The sequence below is a fragment of the Sinocyclocheilus anshuiensis genome, unplaced genomic scaffold (assembly GCF_001515605.1).
Source record: "Sinocyclocheilus anshuiensis isolate Anshui unplaced genomic scaffold, SAMN03320099.WGS_v1.1 scaffold63, whole genome shotgun sequence".
Taxonomy (NCBI): domain Eukaryota; kingdom Metazoa; phylum Chordata; class Actinopteri; order Cypriniformes; family Cyprinidae; genus Sinocyclocheilus; species Sinocyclocheilus anshuiensis.
In genome coordinates this window covers 5,659,298-5,676,904 of record NW_015552625.1, presented here as the reverse complement: position 1 = coordinate 5,676,904, position 17,607 = coordinate 5,659,298, and the positions used below count along the sequence as shown (strand labels likewise).

Sequence of the window (17,607 nt, the reverse complement as noted above, 5' to 3'; positions counted from 1 at the left end):
AATGTTTTATGTTTAAAATATCAAAACATTATTTATGCATTTGTAACTGCAGGTTAAAGTATTCCATGTCCCTCAGAGCTGCATTGTGTAAATACATCTAAATGCCACTTCTAATGCAGCTTCTGTGTTTCCTCTGCATTGCAAAGATCAATTTTGTTGATACTGATTTCATTTGCTTGGTAACAGCCCAAATGCAAGAATTTGACTCAAAAGATGGTGCACACTTTTAGAAAAAATGGCTTAACGTTAAAAATGACCATAAAACTTGTTGGAAATTATTAATTTCTATCACTGCTGTGAACTGACCACACTGAATATGACGAATATAAAAAAAATTCAGGAGTCAGCTGTCAGCACAATTACAGATAAGATATCAGCACAATAAGACACTATAGCAAAATATTGTCTAATTGTCGTTATCGATAAAATCCAAGAAAATTATTGAGATATAATTTGTTGTCAATATCGCACACCCCTAATTTGTTATTTAATTGATATAATAATTTATTGATAATTGTTTAAATTAATACTTTTGACTTATACTGTGGGGCCGTTGAATGCTTGAATCTAATTGGCTGACGAACGTTCTGAGGTGTGCAATTATTTTCAGGGAAATGCACGGCGAACGTAGTTCCCGGCAGCTCTCTTGACCGCATTACAGTTCCATATCACGTCGCATAGTTAACTGTAATATATAACGGAAATTAGCATACAGTACCTATACAGCACACAGGAATTACTGCAATCACACGTGCTCACACTCGCACACTACGGTCAGGCAGTTTGCACAAAAAGGTGTTGTCAGCACTGCCCTGACGATTTTATCAGTTAGCCTATATAGTGTAGCAGCTTAAAGGCTACACATGACATTTCTCACTAGCGAGGTAATAACTGCGCTGCTTAGAGACGCTGCTGCAGAACACTGTTGAGGGACACACAGAGGTAGCTTAATTCACACAAGCTCTCTCTCTCTCTCTCTCTCTCTTAAAAAGATGTTTTGGAACTAGCAAAAGAGGCGTTGGATGAGATGCGGAAGAAATAATCCTACTCGCAATAGCGATTTAAGTACAAAAACCGGACGAATCCGTTTAAATATATCATCTGATCGATGTCTTGAGGTGTGGTAACCGTAGTATAAGCGAAATAATTGACTCCGGGCCTTTGAATTATTAGAAAAATAATGCACACCCGAGGTGTAACACCACAACACCTCGGGTGTGCATTATTTTTCTAATAATTCAACGGCCCGTCGTCAATTATTCCTTACTTAACCATTTTCTTAAAAATGGTTTAAAGGCTGAAATGTAAAGTTTATCATTTTATAAAACTTTTTGTTTTGTGAAAACTTGTATCTGAACTGTAAATTATGCTTTTTACAGTAATTTTACAGTTTAATATGGTACTATAGACATTGCCCTACCCCACTCATATGGTATTAATTTTATTTGTGCAGGTCTTAAAAAGGTCTTAAATTTGAGCTTCAAAATCCTGCAGAAACCCTGCATGAGTAAGAGTGAGTCATCTGGAAGCTGTGTCTGTGAGGCAGATCGCTAAAAGTTGAGAGAAGAGTTGTGACAGTGTCAGAAACAACACTTACATTTGGTCCAAAAGGATGTTTTGAAAGTACTGATAGGAGAGGGCACAGATCCTGTGGAAATTGTTTGCACAAGGGTGACCTTGAGCTAACAAGCAGAGAGAAGTACTGGCTTCCAGCTGTCAACAAGGCAGCATGAGAAAGGTAGCACCTGTAAGAATTGGACTTTATTATTATTATTATTTGTTTTTGGCAGTGAATAGCCGCACAGGATTATTGTACCATGTACAGTATTTTGGAAATGCTCCAGAGAGAGGATATGTTTTTGAGAAGAGCATGGTCACCTTCTCCGGAAAACACCAATACCAGTCACTTAGCCGCAGCACCAAACTACCCATTGATATTAGTGGAAGGAAGGTACAGTAAATATTGTGTATTTTTCACTAATATTTTTACTATGTATTTATTGTATTATTATGAGATTCTTTTGTCTCAGACATTGTTGATGTGCTCTCTACAGCGGGCAATTCCTCGTAAGTTTCGGGAACAGTGGGAGACAGGTGTGTCACAGGCTACAGAAGCATTGGGTTTACTAATACAGGAGCGACTGGCCAAATTCAGCTTTGTTTATGAGAATGGGAAAGCCCAGTTCAACCCTCGCATGCTACAAGAGCTTCAAGCACAGCGCAATCAGGGACCACAGCAAGACCAAGATAGGGAGTCTCAGGAGCTTGTTAGCCTCACTCCTCCTGACTCCACTCATTCCAGCCCCAACTCCACAACAACTACCACCATCCCAGGCCTCTTCTCCCACCCCACAGACAGCAGTACTTCAACAGGGAAAAACACCCTCCCCAAAAAAGCACCTAAAACGTCAGTGAAGGGGGATCAGCACGGCACAATACTGAAGTGGAAGAAGACGGAAGCTTCCTCTGCAAAAGATGTCCCTGGATCTACTGTTCAGGTAGCAGTTAATAAGATTGGACTTGTTTATCTCAGTGTAGAATTAGTATTTCAGTTTCAGGCTAGAGATGTAATCTTTCAAATCTTTTGGCATTGTAGAATCACTGCACTGCATCAGAACACCAGAGTCAAATAAAGACAAAGACTGGGAAACGGGCTTACCGGAAAAAGGTGCGTTTTGTCTCACTGGATAATGATCGGTTTTTCTGTTGTATTTTGTGGTAATCACACTTTCTTTTCATTGTATCTTTACATATAAGAAGGACCTGCTCTGTATTGACCTAGACCTTCAGCCAAAAGCTTCTCAGAAGAAACCAAGACAGCTCAGACAGAAGTTTCCTGCTGCACCAAATTCAGTAAAGAAGAGGAAAGTAAAAGCTGGTGTCAGTATCTCTGACACTTTAGGCACAGTGTCCACTAATCCTGGACTTTCAGGTGAGACATTAACTTAAAAGACATTTATAAACTGTAAATTGCAAACAATTACCTAACCAGTGATAATTGCTGTTTTTTGTATCTGTAAAGATTAATAATATATAGACAATTATATAGTTTAAACAGTGCACACTATTGCACACTTTTTTTTTTTAATGAAAGCCCTCAAATGTTCAGGGTTGTTGTTTCATGTATTTTTGTTCTTGTAGTAATTTCCTGTGTTTTTCTTTTATCAGATATAAAGGTATTAGCACCAAGCCCAAAAGTCTTGGAGGAAGATGTTTCTAAAGGTGTGTAGGTGGTTTCATTATTAGTAGTGGTCGACCGATATATCGCCAATGCCGATATTTGGCATTTTTCAAATATCGGCATCGGCCGATAAGTTTTTCTGTTTGGCCGATGCATTTGTGGCGGGACTTTTATTTTGATGGCGCTGAGAACGGCTGCGGCAGCGCCTGAACACACTGCTCACATTGCCCCTCTTGTTCGCTGTCGTCGTTGACAGTTCTGTCCACGAACAGAAGTCTGTCTAATAATCAGATAGAACTGTTAAACAAAGGAATTAAAATGTATACAAAAAAGTATTATAACGATTGCTTTTATATTGTTAGTAATAGAAAGGCAAACATTATAATGCTTTCTCGTTTACCGCCAGCATTCAGCAAATACGCGTTTACATCATTTAAACAAATCTTTGAATGACTAATGAACATCTAATTTCAAAAACCTTGCAAACTTAGTCGAATCCAGCTGTGAGATCTTATGAAGTGTGCATTTGTATCCTGCATGATCGCGTGTACTCTGCATGACGGTCGGTCCATGCGAACTGAATACGGACAGGAGGAGAGTTCAGCTTCATTGAGATGCGCAATCGACAAACATTAAACTCGTGATTTCAAATTATGCTGCACTTTATGCTTTTGCCTACTGTCATATTCATGTCATTTTCACTGTGTGCTGTATGTAAAATGAGTGTTACCTTGGCTTTATTTGAAAAAATGTGATTCCCAATGCACACAAAACTTCCCAGATTACCGAGTGCCCTGTTGGTTACAGTGTTTACTTCCTTTTTAATTATATTTTTATTAAATATTTGTTTATTTGTGAAAAATACTTTCATTTAAAGTATAAGCATGTTTATTTTACAAATTTATTTTTTTAATTAATTTTCAAATGATTTCACATTTCTTAAATATTAAATAAAATACATAAAATTATATCGGCTTTATATCGGCCATCGGCCACCCTGCTTTCCAAGATATCGGCATCGGCTGTCAAAAAACCAATATCGGTCGACCACTAATTATTAGCAACATTTCAGTTGTTTATGGAAAAGGTATATGGTTCAAACCTGAAATTCTCCTTTATAAAAGGTTTCAAGTAAGCATGCATTCTGACTGCTTCATACAGGAAAGAAAATAGGCTACAAACGTTTACGAGAATCCAAGGATGATGTGGCACTGCAGCCTAAAAAGAAAACCAAGCTTGAAAAAGAGTTTAAAAAGCAGAAATGCCAAAAGGTATGATATGATGCGTGTAGATATTTTGGCATGAATTGCTATAAATAATTAATGCAAAATTAAATTATAATAAAATAAAAAAGAATTAATAATTCAGCTATTAAATTAATAATTTATTTTTCCATTCCTTCTTTTCTGTCAGAAGGCACCATCAAATGAGGCTGCTGTTGGTAAACCCCGGGGGAGGAGGTGGAAAGTAGACAGGGATGACAAAATGAAACAAACTAAAAAAGCCCCAAGTAAATGTACAAACTATTTTGAACTACAGAAAATGCCCAGTCTAAATACTGATCTTCTTTGTGTAATTTTTTTCCGTACAGTTTCTCTGTTTTTAAAATTATCTTGGTTTCTCAGGGGAGGAGTCTCCTGCTAAAGCCAAGCGTGTCAGGAAGCGGAAACAGGAGTCAGACAGACAATCTTTTCCTGTCTCATCCAAAAAGCACCGCCCATCATCTTCTCCTGAGCCAGAGGTATGTGTATTTGTTTGTTTTTTAATACTGGAAATATCATACTTGGAACCTGACCATTTGTGAACCAGTTTGTGAAATGTGACATGCATCCAGTGTTTCTTGGTTTGAATAATTGACTTTGTTTGCAATGGTAAATGGGTTTTGTCACTTTTTCTTACAAGATGTCCTGTATGTAAATATATTCTGAATGCATATTTCAGAGTTCGCTGTGTGAGCAGAGACCCGATTCTCCCAGTGACAGTACAGACGAATCGCATCACTCAAAGAAGACCGAACGAACTGCAGGTGTCAAGAAAGAAAGTGTGTGTCTGGTGAGTGAACTCTCTGTGTAGTGTTGTCAAAAGTACCGGTTCTTCGGTGTTAAGTCGATACTTGCATTTTAAAAAAAGTAACGATACTAGCCTTTTTACAGTACCAGTAGTTGTTGAGCATGTAAATGCAATGGCCATTTGGGTATTTCTGTTGGGTCAGTTTGTTCCATGTGAGCTCTGCACACTCAAATCACAACAAAATATAAACAAGATGTAAATAATAGCAGTAATGATGTGATCTGTTTTAATCAGAAGCTGTCCTACATATAATGGTCACATAGCTTATCCCACATGATGAATAGAAACAAATTATGTAATATAATTTTATTTTAAACAGATCAGGAAGATAAAGTGGGTTGAATCCAAGGAATTTTAGAAGATTTTAGAATGGTTATCTACATAAATCTGAAGGCACTCCACCTGCGGTTGCTGTGTTGAATGCTCTACTGTTAGACCATTTAAACATGTTAATAACAAATCAAATGTTTAGTGTACTGCCTCTGACAAAAATCAGCAATAATTGATTGGACTATATTTATTCATTTATTGTAGACTTTATTAGGCGAAGCAAACTTTTCTCAACATTAACAACAAATAAGGGCACATGGTTTACTTGTCGATCAGATGCGGGCAAGAGTTGCATTCAGCTCTTATGTGGTGTGCTGCACATTCATGATTATTACTGTTCCACAGGTGTGTGAGCAGACCGGGGAGGATCTGGTGATGTGTGAAGGACAGTGCTGTGCCTCATATCACCTGCACTGTATTGGGCTGGATCAGTCAGCAGAAAAGGTGCTCTGCTCTGCCTGCAGCTCAGGTAAAAGACACATGGTAATGTGAAGAAAAACAGCTTTCTCACTATTGTGAGCTATAATTTTCTTTCACGGTTTTCAGGTGTGCATGTGTGTTTCACCTGTAAGAAGTCTGAAGGAGAGGTACGGCGTTGCTGTGTGCTTCACTGTGGGCGTTTCTACCATGAGGCCTGTGTGCGGTTGAGCGCTCTGAGTGTGTTCGAGAACCGCGGCTTCCGCTGCCCCCTGCACACCTGCCTCAGCTGCCACTACAGCGGCCGCGGTGCTGGCAAGGCCACCAAAGGTACTTAAACTGGCATGCATGTTTATTTAATTTTGCTCTGTCATAAACATACGGTCAGTGATGTTTATTCAGTAACCACTCAGACAGATTCAACAAGTAATTTGTTAGACTGATTCAAAAAGTAAAAAAAAAAAAAAAAAGTAAAATACTTAGGGAAAAAAAAGTCTGCACACTCCACCAAAAATCACATGCAAGATAAATAACATTTCTCACATATGATTTTTGGTGGAGTGTGCAGACTTTTTTTCAAGTATTTTACTTTTTGGTCTATGTACCTCGGTTGGATTGTTTTGAAGGCACGGTGAGTTTTTTTTTTTTTAGACTGATTCAAACCATAATTTGTGCGTTTGAGTCTTTTTATCGATTAATTAAAAGAACTGGATTATAAGCCTGCAAAGGGATGGCAATTTAAAGATTTTTTTTTTTTTGCTTTGCTTTTTTGGAAACCCAGGTCTTTTTATTTGAACCCACTTTATTTTACGTGTCTTTAATCTTTAACTACCGTGTACTAATGATTCTTATTAATCTCAGTGTGTTTGTGTGTGTATATAATTTTTTTTTTCATCTTACGTAATTCATACTGCAAGCACAATTTGGTTAAACTCTATCCCCCGGTTTCACAGACAAGGCTTAAAGGCCCGTTCACACCAAGCACGATAACTATAAAGATAACGATAAAGATATAGTTCTAAAAATCATTCTCAATATTAAAGAATAGCATAGTTCACACCACAACTATAACGATAACGATACAGAGAAACTATATCGTTGTGATCACTTTCAAAACAATTTTTTTTCCAGCTGATGAACGATAAAACACTGACAGCCAATCAGAATCCATCCTGCTGTAACGAGCTCAAGAATTTAAAACGGCAGACGCATGTGCGCTTAGAATAAACAGACGATATCGTTCGCTGGTGTGGACGCTAATATCATTATCTTTATAGTTATCGTTCTTGGTGTGAATGGGGCTTAAGCCTAATCCCAGACTAAAATGTAAATCTGAGCTGTTTCAACTGAAAGAAACTTGCACTGACTAATCTTAAAATATGTTATTGCCTTTGTTTTGTCTCAAGATGCACACCAGTAATGTTTTTTTCTAAGGCACGTTTATCAAAACTAATTAAATGTCCTAATTGACCTATTGCCTAATCCTGTCTTAACCTAAGCCCTCTCTATGAAACCAGGCCTGTATGTTACAAAATAGGTTAAATTATATAAAAGAGCTAAATGAATCTCCAACAGAAGGACTTTTTTTAAGATGATGTTGGTTTTATCACTTAATACATAAAGCACATTTCCCATTGTCCCCTTGCAGGAAAGATGATGCGTTGTTTGCGCTGTCCCGTGGCCTATCATGTTGGAGACCTGTGTGTTGCTGCAGGGAGTGAGATGATCACTTCCTCTGCCATTGTGTGCACAAACCACTTCAGGCCTAAGAAAGGCTACAGTCACCACTCTCACGTCAACGTCAGCTGGTGCTTCATCTGCTCAAAGGGTGTGACTTCCACTCTCATTATTTAACATATAAGCTCTGTTTTATTCCTTTTTTAATGAGGGGCATCCAAAATTAAACAAAAACATTGCAATAGATGGAAACTGGCCAAATGGGTGCCCTAAGCAGAATAGTATTGTTGTGCCCCCTCCCTCAGAAAATAAAAACACCTACTATATCAAAGGTCAAAATAGAACTTTAATAAAGTATAAAAGTAAATACATTTAATTGTGTAATTAAATTGTATTATTTATAAATTACAATTGTAGCTCTAGACAGTTACCTATGGTTATGATTTTATTAATATCGTCTGATTGATTTTATAGTCTCAAGCATTCAGAAATCACACAAAATAAAATTAAGCAGTTTTACTATGATAAAACCATGGTTAATTTTGGTAAGGTTGTGATGTCCACATGTTTTTGTTGAAGAAATTAAAGAGGCATTTCTATTGCAAAAAGGTGGCCAAAAATTAAACATTAAGTGGATATTTGAATTAAATGTTTGGTCAATATTAAACAAGGATTTGATCGTCCTGTAAGTGTAACAACAGTAATTATCAGGCCTTTGGTGCCCTTTGCAAGCATTTGTAATAATGCAAATTGTTTATTTTGTATTACATTAAGTATTTTAACAGTGTTATTCGATGAAAACCATATGATTATTATTAATTAACCAATCATTATTGCCTCATTGTTTTTATATAATATATTTTAAGTCATGAAAACTAGAATATTAAGTCAGATGCGTTGTTGGTGGTGGTGAAATTATTACCGACATTAAAACACGTTACTAATGTTAACAGTCAAAAAAGTTTCACAGGATTATGAATGTAGCTACCTGAAAGTGATGCACGGGCTTCATCTATGGAAACCAGAATATTAAGTCAGATGCGTTGTTGGTGGTGGTGAAATTATTACCGACATTAAAACACGTTACTAATGTTAACAGTCAAAAAAGTTTCACAGGATTATGAATGTAGCTACCTGAAAGTGATGCACGGGCTTCATCTTGGGCTTTTTTATTTTTCTTTTCCCTGCGCCAGACTGCGCTGATGTCTTTTCCCTAATATAGCCAAGTTGTCCATTTAATTATGAGGATCATTTGTATTCAGCCGCAAACATGAGGTGAGAGTGAGCGCAGATGCGGGAATGGCGTGTCACGTGTGCTTATACTGCCTGCTGCTTTCATCATAAAATAATGTTTAGATTTTTATTTATGTATACGTTAATAATAATAATAATATAGAACGAAATGGTTTTTTTTTTTTTTGGAGAAACTGGGATGGTGCCCCCCCTGGGAGTTGATGTCCTACGCAAACTGCGTACTCTGCATATAGGGAGCGAAAACAACCCTAGAACCTCATGAAAGAATTCTAGCATGCTTGATTTGATCATGATGGCACAATATAAATTAATAAATGTATGTTGAAGGTGGCCGTCTGCTGTGCTGTGAGTCATGTCCAGCTGCGTTTCACCCTGACTGTCTGAACATCGCTATGCCCGATGGCAGCTGGTTCTGTAATGACTGCCGCTCAGGGAAGAAACCCAAATACAGAGACGTCATCTGGGTCAAACTGGGAAACTACAGGTCAGTCTCCGTCGGCACCACACACCTTTAGCTTTATTTAATGTACAAACTCATCTGCTTACAGTGGATTTTTTTTTGTTTATTATAGTTTATTTAGTGGTTTTAGAGGTTTCTTGGGCTAGAGAATGACATTAAGATTTTGATCAGACATAAAATAATGGGCAAAATAATCACATTGATCATAACAATGTCATTGAGGCTTTTTTTTTTTTTTTTATGGTACTAAGTGGAAAGTAACCACCTAGTACCCCAAAGCAATGCCCTGGCTACCACCTGGCAGTGAGCTTTGTACTAGTGTTTAATCGATATAAGCCACTCTTCCACCATTCTTGTTTTGTTCCATGGTGATCCAGCCCAGGTACGGATATGGTTTCGTTTTCCGCTGCGGGGCTGATAACAGCTCGTAATACAAATGTGTCAGTTGTTGCCTTGATAATGAAAGTGTTCACATACAGTATGAGATGTAAATGGTCAGTGTTGGGCAGTAGCGTCGCTACAGGTAGTGACGCTACTAGCTTAACTACATTTCTCGGTAGTGTCGCTGTTTTCTTAAAAGGGTCATATGATGCGATTTCTATTTTTCCTTTCTCTTTGGAGTGTTACAAGCTCTTGGTGCATAAAGAAGATCTGTAAAGTTGCAAAGACTAAAGTCTCAAATCCAAAGAGATATTCTTTATAAAAGTTAAGAGTCAACCACGCCTACCTAAAACGGCTCGTTCTAACACGCCCCCACATGTCTACGTCACGATGTGGGAAGATTTGCATAACGCCGCCCAAATGTTCACGCAAAGAAAGAAGGCGTAACTTTTATTCCTTAAACCGCATAAACACATTTCATTACACCAAATACACAAAATAATGTTCTTTTTAGCAGCATCATATGAGCTCTTTAATCAAATAGCTTTTCAGTAGCGAAGCTCTTTTTTTGATCAAGTAGCGTCAACAAAAGCTACATTATTCAAAGCATTCTGAAGCTCAAGCTCAAATCAGAAATATAACTGCTAAGGATCACTGATCCTGGATCAGTAAGTGACACCACCACCACTAAAGCTCGTAACTCCATTGGCTCCTCAAACTTTCAGTCAAACCTCATTATTCCTCCCGCCTCTCGTGAATGAAGTGTGGCACGCAGTTTGAAGCATCTCAGCTTGTTTGCACTCTGAAGGTAAATTAAGAACTGTTAATTGAATAAGTACAGCGTTTTCTTTACTCAAGAAACACTATTTATAAAGGCTAGTGTGTTTTTTTTTGTATTTGAGGAGCGGAGACGAGTGTCTTAGTCTAGCATTTGTTGTCAAGTCACAGTCAAATAGCTTGTGCGAAATGCTGAATCTTTTATAAAATTATATTTTGGCCAAATAACAGAAAAAACTGAGTGCCCACATAGCGACAGAAAACTGTATAACCTGCAAGTTCATGAAAATGTAAATGCGATGCACGTACTGCCTCTGATGTGGCGTTAATGACGGGAAAAAAACATTCGCTGGTCAGTAGCTTCGTATTTGAACTTGATTTTGGTGAAATGTTAATAATATAATGACACATGCAACGATGCAAATAAACGTAGCCTAAGTTATCTGTAGGCCTATACATCTATATGGTAACACTATACAATAAGATTTTAGTTTTTTAGTTTTTTGTGTGTGTAAACGTAATTTTTTCTGAAGCAATAGTCTCATCAGTGCTCTATCAGGTCTTCCTTTAATCAGCATATTTGTGATATTTGCCTTTAATTGGTTTCTAGGACACTTTAATTTTGTGAAGGACAATATTTTCCTAACCTTATTAAATGTACATCATTTATGTCATGATTTATGTCAATTCTTTTCAGCAATTCAAATTTATCAATGCATTTAGTTAGAATAATAAGACACTGTATGGTTGTTAACATTCAAATGAAATCAGTATCAACAAACTTCATCTTTCCACTGCAGAGGAAACAGAAGCTGCATCGAAAGTGCAATTTAGATGTATTTATTCAGACATGTATGTTTATTGAAGATAAGAGGTTCCATAAATGCATTTACACAGTAAAATTGCAAATGCATAAATAATGTTTTAAGATTCATGTTTTACTTTTTTTAAAATACAAATATGTTGGGAAAAAAAGTGATACTTTTAAATATGAAACCAACCCACCAGTAGGTGGCTGCAAGTCACTGTCTTAATAAGTGAGTCATTGATTCAACCAATTCATTCAAACTGCTGATTCGTTCAGTAAATGAAGCAAGTGACTGTGTTTATGAATGGCTCACTGAATCATTGACTCACCGATTCGTTCAAAACACTGCTGTGTGTTGCTCAGAGATGCAAGTTATTACAGTTACTGTTATACAGTTAATATGGGATAATGGGAAACTTAATATAATATGGCATACGTTTGAATTCAAGGATAGTTCAAGTTTGTCACGCGTCCCTGTCCAGTGATAGCAGAATTTGCACAGATGAACCATCACACAGAGCACGCATGTTTTTATGAGCTGCAAATAAACTAATGAAGATGGAGAATGGTAGCTCCAGTGCATCCGTGTACGGATGTTGTCAAAATAAAAGTCCTGCTATCAACACTTGTCCGCAATAAAGAAAAACATAGAATGCCAAATATCAGATGATCTGTTTTACTTGAACGATATATCTGTCGACCACTAGATATATTACAATGGACTGTCAACCAGTAAACTACAAACTACATTATTGCAAAGGTGATTTTCTTGTCCTAATCTTTAACCTCATCTGAAATTCTAGATGGTGGCCTGCAGAGATCCGTCACCCTAAAAACATCCCGACCAACATCCAGCACCTGCGTCATGAGATAGGAGAGTTCCCCGTGTTCTTCTTTGGCTCTAAAGACTATTTCTGGACACACCAGGGCAGAGTCTTTCCTTACATGGAGGGAGACAGGGGAAGCAAATATCAGCATACTGGCATTGGAAAGGTCTTTAAGAATGGTAAAAAAATGCCTTGTTTTTTTTCTTATTTGTGTATCAGTATTGTCCGTGCATTTGTGGAACGGCTCTTCTGTATTTATCTGTGCAGCCCTGCTGGAGGCTGAAGCTCGCTTTAAGGAGATCGAGATTGAGAGGGAGGCCAAAGAGGCTCAAGAGAACAACAAGAAACCTCCTCCATACAAATACATCAAGGTATTTATGCAAGATTCTCATATCTCAGAAAACCTGCAAATATCATTGAATTTGAAAGTATGTTTTCCAGGCCATGAAAATTTCTATAGGAATTTTAATGTTATTAATGTCTGTTTATATAGTTTCTAATAGATTTAAGTTTTGTTTTTCATTAGGTGAATAAGCCTTGTGGGCGAGTACAGGTCTACACCGCAGACATCTCTGAGATCCCCAAGTGTAACTGTAAGCCATCAGATGAGCGCCCCTGCAGCTTTGAGTCCGAGTGTCTGAACCGCATGCTGTTGTACGAGTGCCATCCTCAAGTGTGTCCGGCTGCAGACCGCTGCCAAAACCAGGACTTCACCAAACGCCTCTACCCCGAGACCAAGCTCATCCGCACCGCAGGAAAAGGCTGGGGCCTGGTGTCATTGCGAGACATTAAGAAAGTAAGTGTGCTGGCTTTTGAACATTTAACAGATGAGATTTACTGTATGTGATTGCTGATCGGCTCTTTTGTGTGTTACTCAGGGAGAGTTTGTGAATGAATATGTGGGTGAACTGATAGACGAGGAGGAGTGCAGAGCCAGAATCAAATACGCTCAGGAGAACAACATCACACATTTCTATATGCTCACTATTGACAAGGTAAATGAAGGCGCCATGTGCGTACAAGCACTGACCGCTCCTCCTGTGCTGGGTTCATGTCTGATGATGGCATGTTTGGACCCTGTACAGCAGAGCCTGAGAAACTGTTGTATTGGGAATGGCACAGAACAGCCTTATGTGGCATTACAGGTCACAACATTACAGCTCATCCCATAGATTACAGCCTATGACAGCTTAATGGTTTGTGACCATTTCTACCTTCATCATGTGTAATATTCCATTTGTGTGTGTACACAGGATCGGATTATAGACGCTGGACCCAAAGGGAACTACTCTCGCTTCATGAACCACAGCTGCCAGCCCAACTGTGAGACTCAGAAATGGATGGTTAATGGAGACACACGCGTTGGCCTGTTTGCTGTCTGTGACATCCCTTCTGGTGAGCTCATTATCTGAAAATACAGAAATTTGATGTTTTTTTGTGCAAGGCCGGGTGATATGTTAACTTTTTCCCTTCCTAATTGTAACTAGCGTTTTATACAATTTTACTTCTTGTCTTAAACATTTAGAATCTGCTTTGCAACGTTTATTGAAAACAATTGTTCCTCTAAAATTGCTTAAAAGAATCCCCCCCCAGGCAGAGAAATTTTTAAAAAGCTGTATTTCTTAGCCTAATTTCTATGTTGACAACACAATTTTACCTTCTGGAGACAGTTATTTTGTGTGTGATTTTATAAATATATTTTTAACTAGAGTGGTGGTGTATTGTAATTATTATATTAAACATTTAGAATCTGCTTAGCAAAATGATTCTTGGGAAGAACACCCATTTAAGTAAAATGAGCAAATCTATTTTAATACACTTCAAAAACAAGGCTTCAAAATATTATTTGTTATAATTTTCTGTGTTGCCCCAGCCTAATTTTGTGCGCTTTATCTATATCAGGGATGGGCAACTGGCAGCCCGCGCAGCCGTGTACGGCCTCCAGTGTCTTTTATATGGCCTGCAGTGTCTTAGTACGGCCCACTGGATTATATTAGGCTTGGATTATCAATTTTAAAACATTTGAAAAGTCACGTAAAGATTGGATAGGATGATAGGACGTGCACTCTAACGTAAACATTTACTAACATTAGCAAATAAAAAATGAAAAACTGACCATGAAACCGTATTTTCCAGTCAAGATGGTAAACTGATTATCTTTTTACCAAGTTCAAGGGAATACCCATATGTTTGGAAATCTGTATTTTTATTTAAATCGCCATCACACCACTGCTCACAAACAATGGGGACGCCAGAGTTGCACTTGCCTCAAATTTCAAAGGTAAAATTCATAGTCAACAAAAGCTTTTTGCCAAATGCATGACAGAAATGTTTGCACTGAACTGTGGGTTCTTAGGGGGTTCCTGTTCTTGGGGTTTCCGCAGGTCCTCAGTTTAATTGTTTAAATTTAAGGCCATGAAAACTCTTAAATGGTACAAAAAGTCTTAATTATAAATGGTCTTAAATTTGGGGATGGGAAGACAAGAATTGCTATGTAGATTAATATGTCGATTAAACTTCAAAAGGCTATGATTTAACTGAATAAACCTGAGTGCTGCACGTCAGCGTTGTGTACTGCGGTTACCGGGGAAACCGTTATATTCTGCAGTTCTGAAAGCGAGACCTGCTGGCAGAGAACAAATTTTCTTTTTCAATAAGCCCTTCTGCTGTTTTTGCTACATATTTTAAAATGTGAACTAGTGGATCGACAAGAAGCTAATGCATTATAAAAATCTAAACAATTAAGACACTAAGATATATGTAATTTAATATAATAATTGATTGATAATAATTGTTTAAATTAATATCATAATTGATACTTTTAACTAATTCCTTTTCGTAAAAATTGTTTAAAGACTGAAATGTGAAGTTTAGGTCTTAAAAAGGTCTTTAAAGGTCTTAAAATTAGATTTTAAAAATCCTGCAGATACCCGGTTATACTATGGTACCATTTGAAGTAATTTTTTTTTTTTTTTAATAAGCCCTTTTTAACTGTCCTCTTAGGTTGTTTTGATAATGTTCTGTAGGCCACTAATAAAAAGTAAGACCTCTGTCTCTACATTTGTTTGTTGCAAATTTACAGACAATGCATTTGAGATGTTTACATTGGCTTGTTGGGGTAATATTGCTGTCAACTGACAACAACGTTTCCCTTCAGAATTAGCATAACTGCACAAGTTTTATAGTTAATATCTTTAAAAACAAATTACATTATACTTTGATTTCCTTCAATAAAAAGGAAATTGAGTAAAACGATGTAAAAGGTGTGTAGACGTGGATTAGTAATCTGGCCCCTTGGTATAAATGAGAAAAAAAATTCTGGCCCTCATCACTATCAAAGTTACCCATCCCTGATCTATACATTTCTTTATTCATATTCAATTTTATTTACTCTGAAGTTGCCAAATCAGTTTTTCCCCATGTGACAATGTTTTCAGGCACAGAGCTGACTTTTAACTATAACTTGGACTGTCTGGGGAATGAAAAGACTGTGTGCCGCTGTGGAGCGCCCAACTGCAGTGGTTTCCTAGGTGACAGACCCAAGGTGAGTGACTGTAAAACCTTTCATTTCAGCTGCCTCTGTCATTACTGATGTCTTGCTGGGGCAGTGTAGTGGTTAAAGCTCAGGCCTGCCGTGTGAGCTGTCACCATTGTGCCCTTCATCAAACACTTAACTAAGCTTGTCCCTGTAATACCTGTACATGTTGATTTGGATAAAAACCTCTGCTACATAACTACTTTATCCAGTTCTTATAGTCAAGGAGTGAAAAGTAATAATGTCAATCAAAATACCTTAATGCTCTCTTCACCAAACTTCAGAATGGTCATACTTCTGAGCCCAAAGCCAAGCATCAAAAGAAAAAGCCCAAGAGGAGAAAGTCCCGGAATGAAGGCAAGAAGTCTGAGGACGTGTGTTTCCGCTGCGGTGACGGAGGAGAGCTGGTTCTGTGTGATAAGAAGGGCTGCACCAAAGCCTATCACCTCTCCTGTCTGGACCGCACCAAGAGACCATTTGGTAAACATTACTCTTTAATGGCATAATATGCGACCCTGGACCACAAAAGCAATCTTAATTCGATTGGGTATATTTGTAGCAATAGCCAACAATACATTGTATGGTTCAAAATTTGCGATTTTTCTTTTATGCCAAAAAAAATAGGATATTAAGTAAAGATCATGTTCCGTGAAGATATTTTGAAAATTTCCTACCGTAAATATATCAAACCCTAATTTTTGATTAGTAATATGCATTAAGAACTTAATTTGGACAACTTTAAAGGCAATTTTTTTGCACCCTCAGACTCCAGATTTTCAAATAGTTGTATCTCGGCCAAATATTGTCCTATCCTAACAAACCATACGTCAATGGAAATCTTATTTATTCAGCTTTCAGATAATGTATAAATCTCAATTTTAAAAAAATTGACCCTATATGACTGGTTTTGTGGTCCGGGGTCACCTATGTTATGTAATTTATGAATAGCATATATAAAAACTTCCATTTGTGGTCTGTGTTGTCTTCCAGGTCGCTGGGACTGTCCCTGGCATCACTGTGACGTGTGCGGAAAGAACTCGGATGCTTTCTGCCAGCTGTGCCCTAACTCTTTTTGCAAGGTTCACCAGGAGGGGGCGCTGCGGTCGCACACGCTCACGGGCCAGCTCTGCTGCCAGGAACATGAAGACTCTGATATCTGCCCTCAGGCGGAGACCCCGGTGGAGCACAACACTGAAGAACCCTCATCTACCAAACCACGCAAGTACAGGCGCAGATCGACGGCCACAACCAGCAGCAAAGAGCCTCTCAAGAAGAGGTCCAGAAAGACCGCAGAGGTGTAGTGGGATATCGAACTATGGAACCTGCCTTTCCTCTCACTAATCCCGCCCTCCCCTTCCTCAGCTCCTGCCCCAAACGATTGAGTGATATTGACGTCGCGTGACTGTTCTGCCAAGCTGAAAGCACTGTACGTGTCTGATCAGGGAAGCGTGTTATCACTGTAGAGCTCGTCAGAGCTGCCGAATCAGGTCCCCTCCACTCACTCTGCCTCCTCAGATTCCACGTACGTGTGTGTGTGTGTGTGTGTGTGTGTGTGTGTGTGTGCGCATTGACAAATAGACGACAGAGCCGACAGACCGAACACCTCAAATAAACAGCATTACAGACGCCAAACTTGAAACCTTTTTACACTTTTATGAATCTCGGCATAGATTTTTTTTTTTTTTTTTTACAGTAGATATGTATATGGAAATGTATATTAAAGACCAAAATTATAATACTGGATTTATTGTTAGTAACAGGTGCCAGGAGTCTTGGTTTTGTTTTTAACAAGTGGTATCTTTACATAAGACACTATGGGTAGCCCTTGAATTACAATTTTAGAGTCAGTTCATATAAACTATAGAGCAGCACAAGGTTTTTTTTTTTTTT

General features: G+C 38.0%; 1 protein-coding gene across 6 annotated transcripts in view; it reads left to right on the top strand.

The window, feature by feature from the left end:
- nsd2 (nuclear receptor binding SET domain protein 2) overlaps nucleotides 1–17,591 on the top strand; it is a 24,503-nt gene extending 6,912 nt beyond the window's left edge. For 2 of the 6 annotated variants that reach the window (XM_016457895.1, XM_016457896.1), the window contains exons 4-24: nucleotides 1,791–1,951; nucleotides 2,055–2,498; nucleotides 2,597–2,668; nucleotides 2,758–2,932; nucleotides 3,169–3,222; nucleotides 4,343–4,452; nucleotides 4,595–4,697; nucleotides 4,807–4,922; nucleotides 5,123–5,233; nucleotides 5,927–6,050; nucleotides 6,128–6,328; nucleotides 7,647–7,826; nucleotides 9,257–9,413; nucleotides 12,159–12,361; nucleotides 12,450–12,553; nucleotides 12,709–12,978; nucleotides 13,061–13,177; nucleotides 13,436–13,577; nucleotides 15,620–15,726; nucleotides 16,002–16,197; nucleotides 16,708–17,591. In XM_016457895.1, coding sequence (XP_016313381.1) covers nucleotides 1,791–1,951; nucleotides 2,055–2,498; nucleotides 2,597–2,668; nucleotides 2,758–2,932; nucleotides 3,169–3,222; nucleotides 4,343–4,452; nucleotides 4,595–4,697; nucleotides 4,807–4,922; nucleotides 5,123–5,233; nucleotides 5,927–6,050; nucleotides 6,128–6,328; nucleotides 7,647–7,826; nucleotides 9,257–9,413; nucleotides 12,159–12,361; nucleotides 12,450–12,553; nucleotides 12,709–12,978; nucleotides 13,061–13,177; nucleotides 13,436–13,577; nucleotides 15,620–15,726; nucleotides 16,002–16,197; nucleotides 16,708–17,018 — 3,458 coding nt within the window. In that variant the 3' untranslated portion in view covers nucleotides 17,019–17,591. The remainder of the gene's footprint in view (nucleotides 1–1,790; nucleotides 1,952–2,054; nucleotides 2,499–2,596; nucleotides 2,669–2,757; nucleotides 2,933–3,168; nucleotides 3,223–4,342; nucleotides 4,453–4,594; nucleotides 4,698–4,806; nucleotides 4,923–5,122; nucleotides 5,234–5,926; nucleotides 6,051–6,127; nucleotides 6,329–7,646; nucleotides 7,827–9,256; nucleotides 9,414–12,158; nucleotides 12,362–12,449; nucleotides 12,554–12,708; nucleotides 12,979–13,060; nucleotides 13,178–13,435; nucleotides 13,578–15,619; nucleotides 15,727–16,001; nucleotides 16,198–16,707) is intronic. The other 4 variants (XM_016457901.1, XM_016457897.1, XM_016457898.1 and 1 more) reach the window with 4 other exon arrangements.
- The last annotated feature ends 16 nt before the right edge of the window (nucleotides 17,592–17,607 follow it).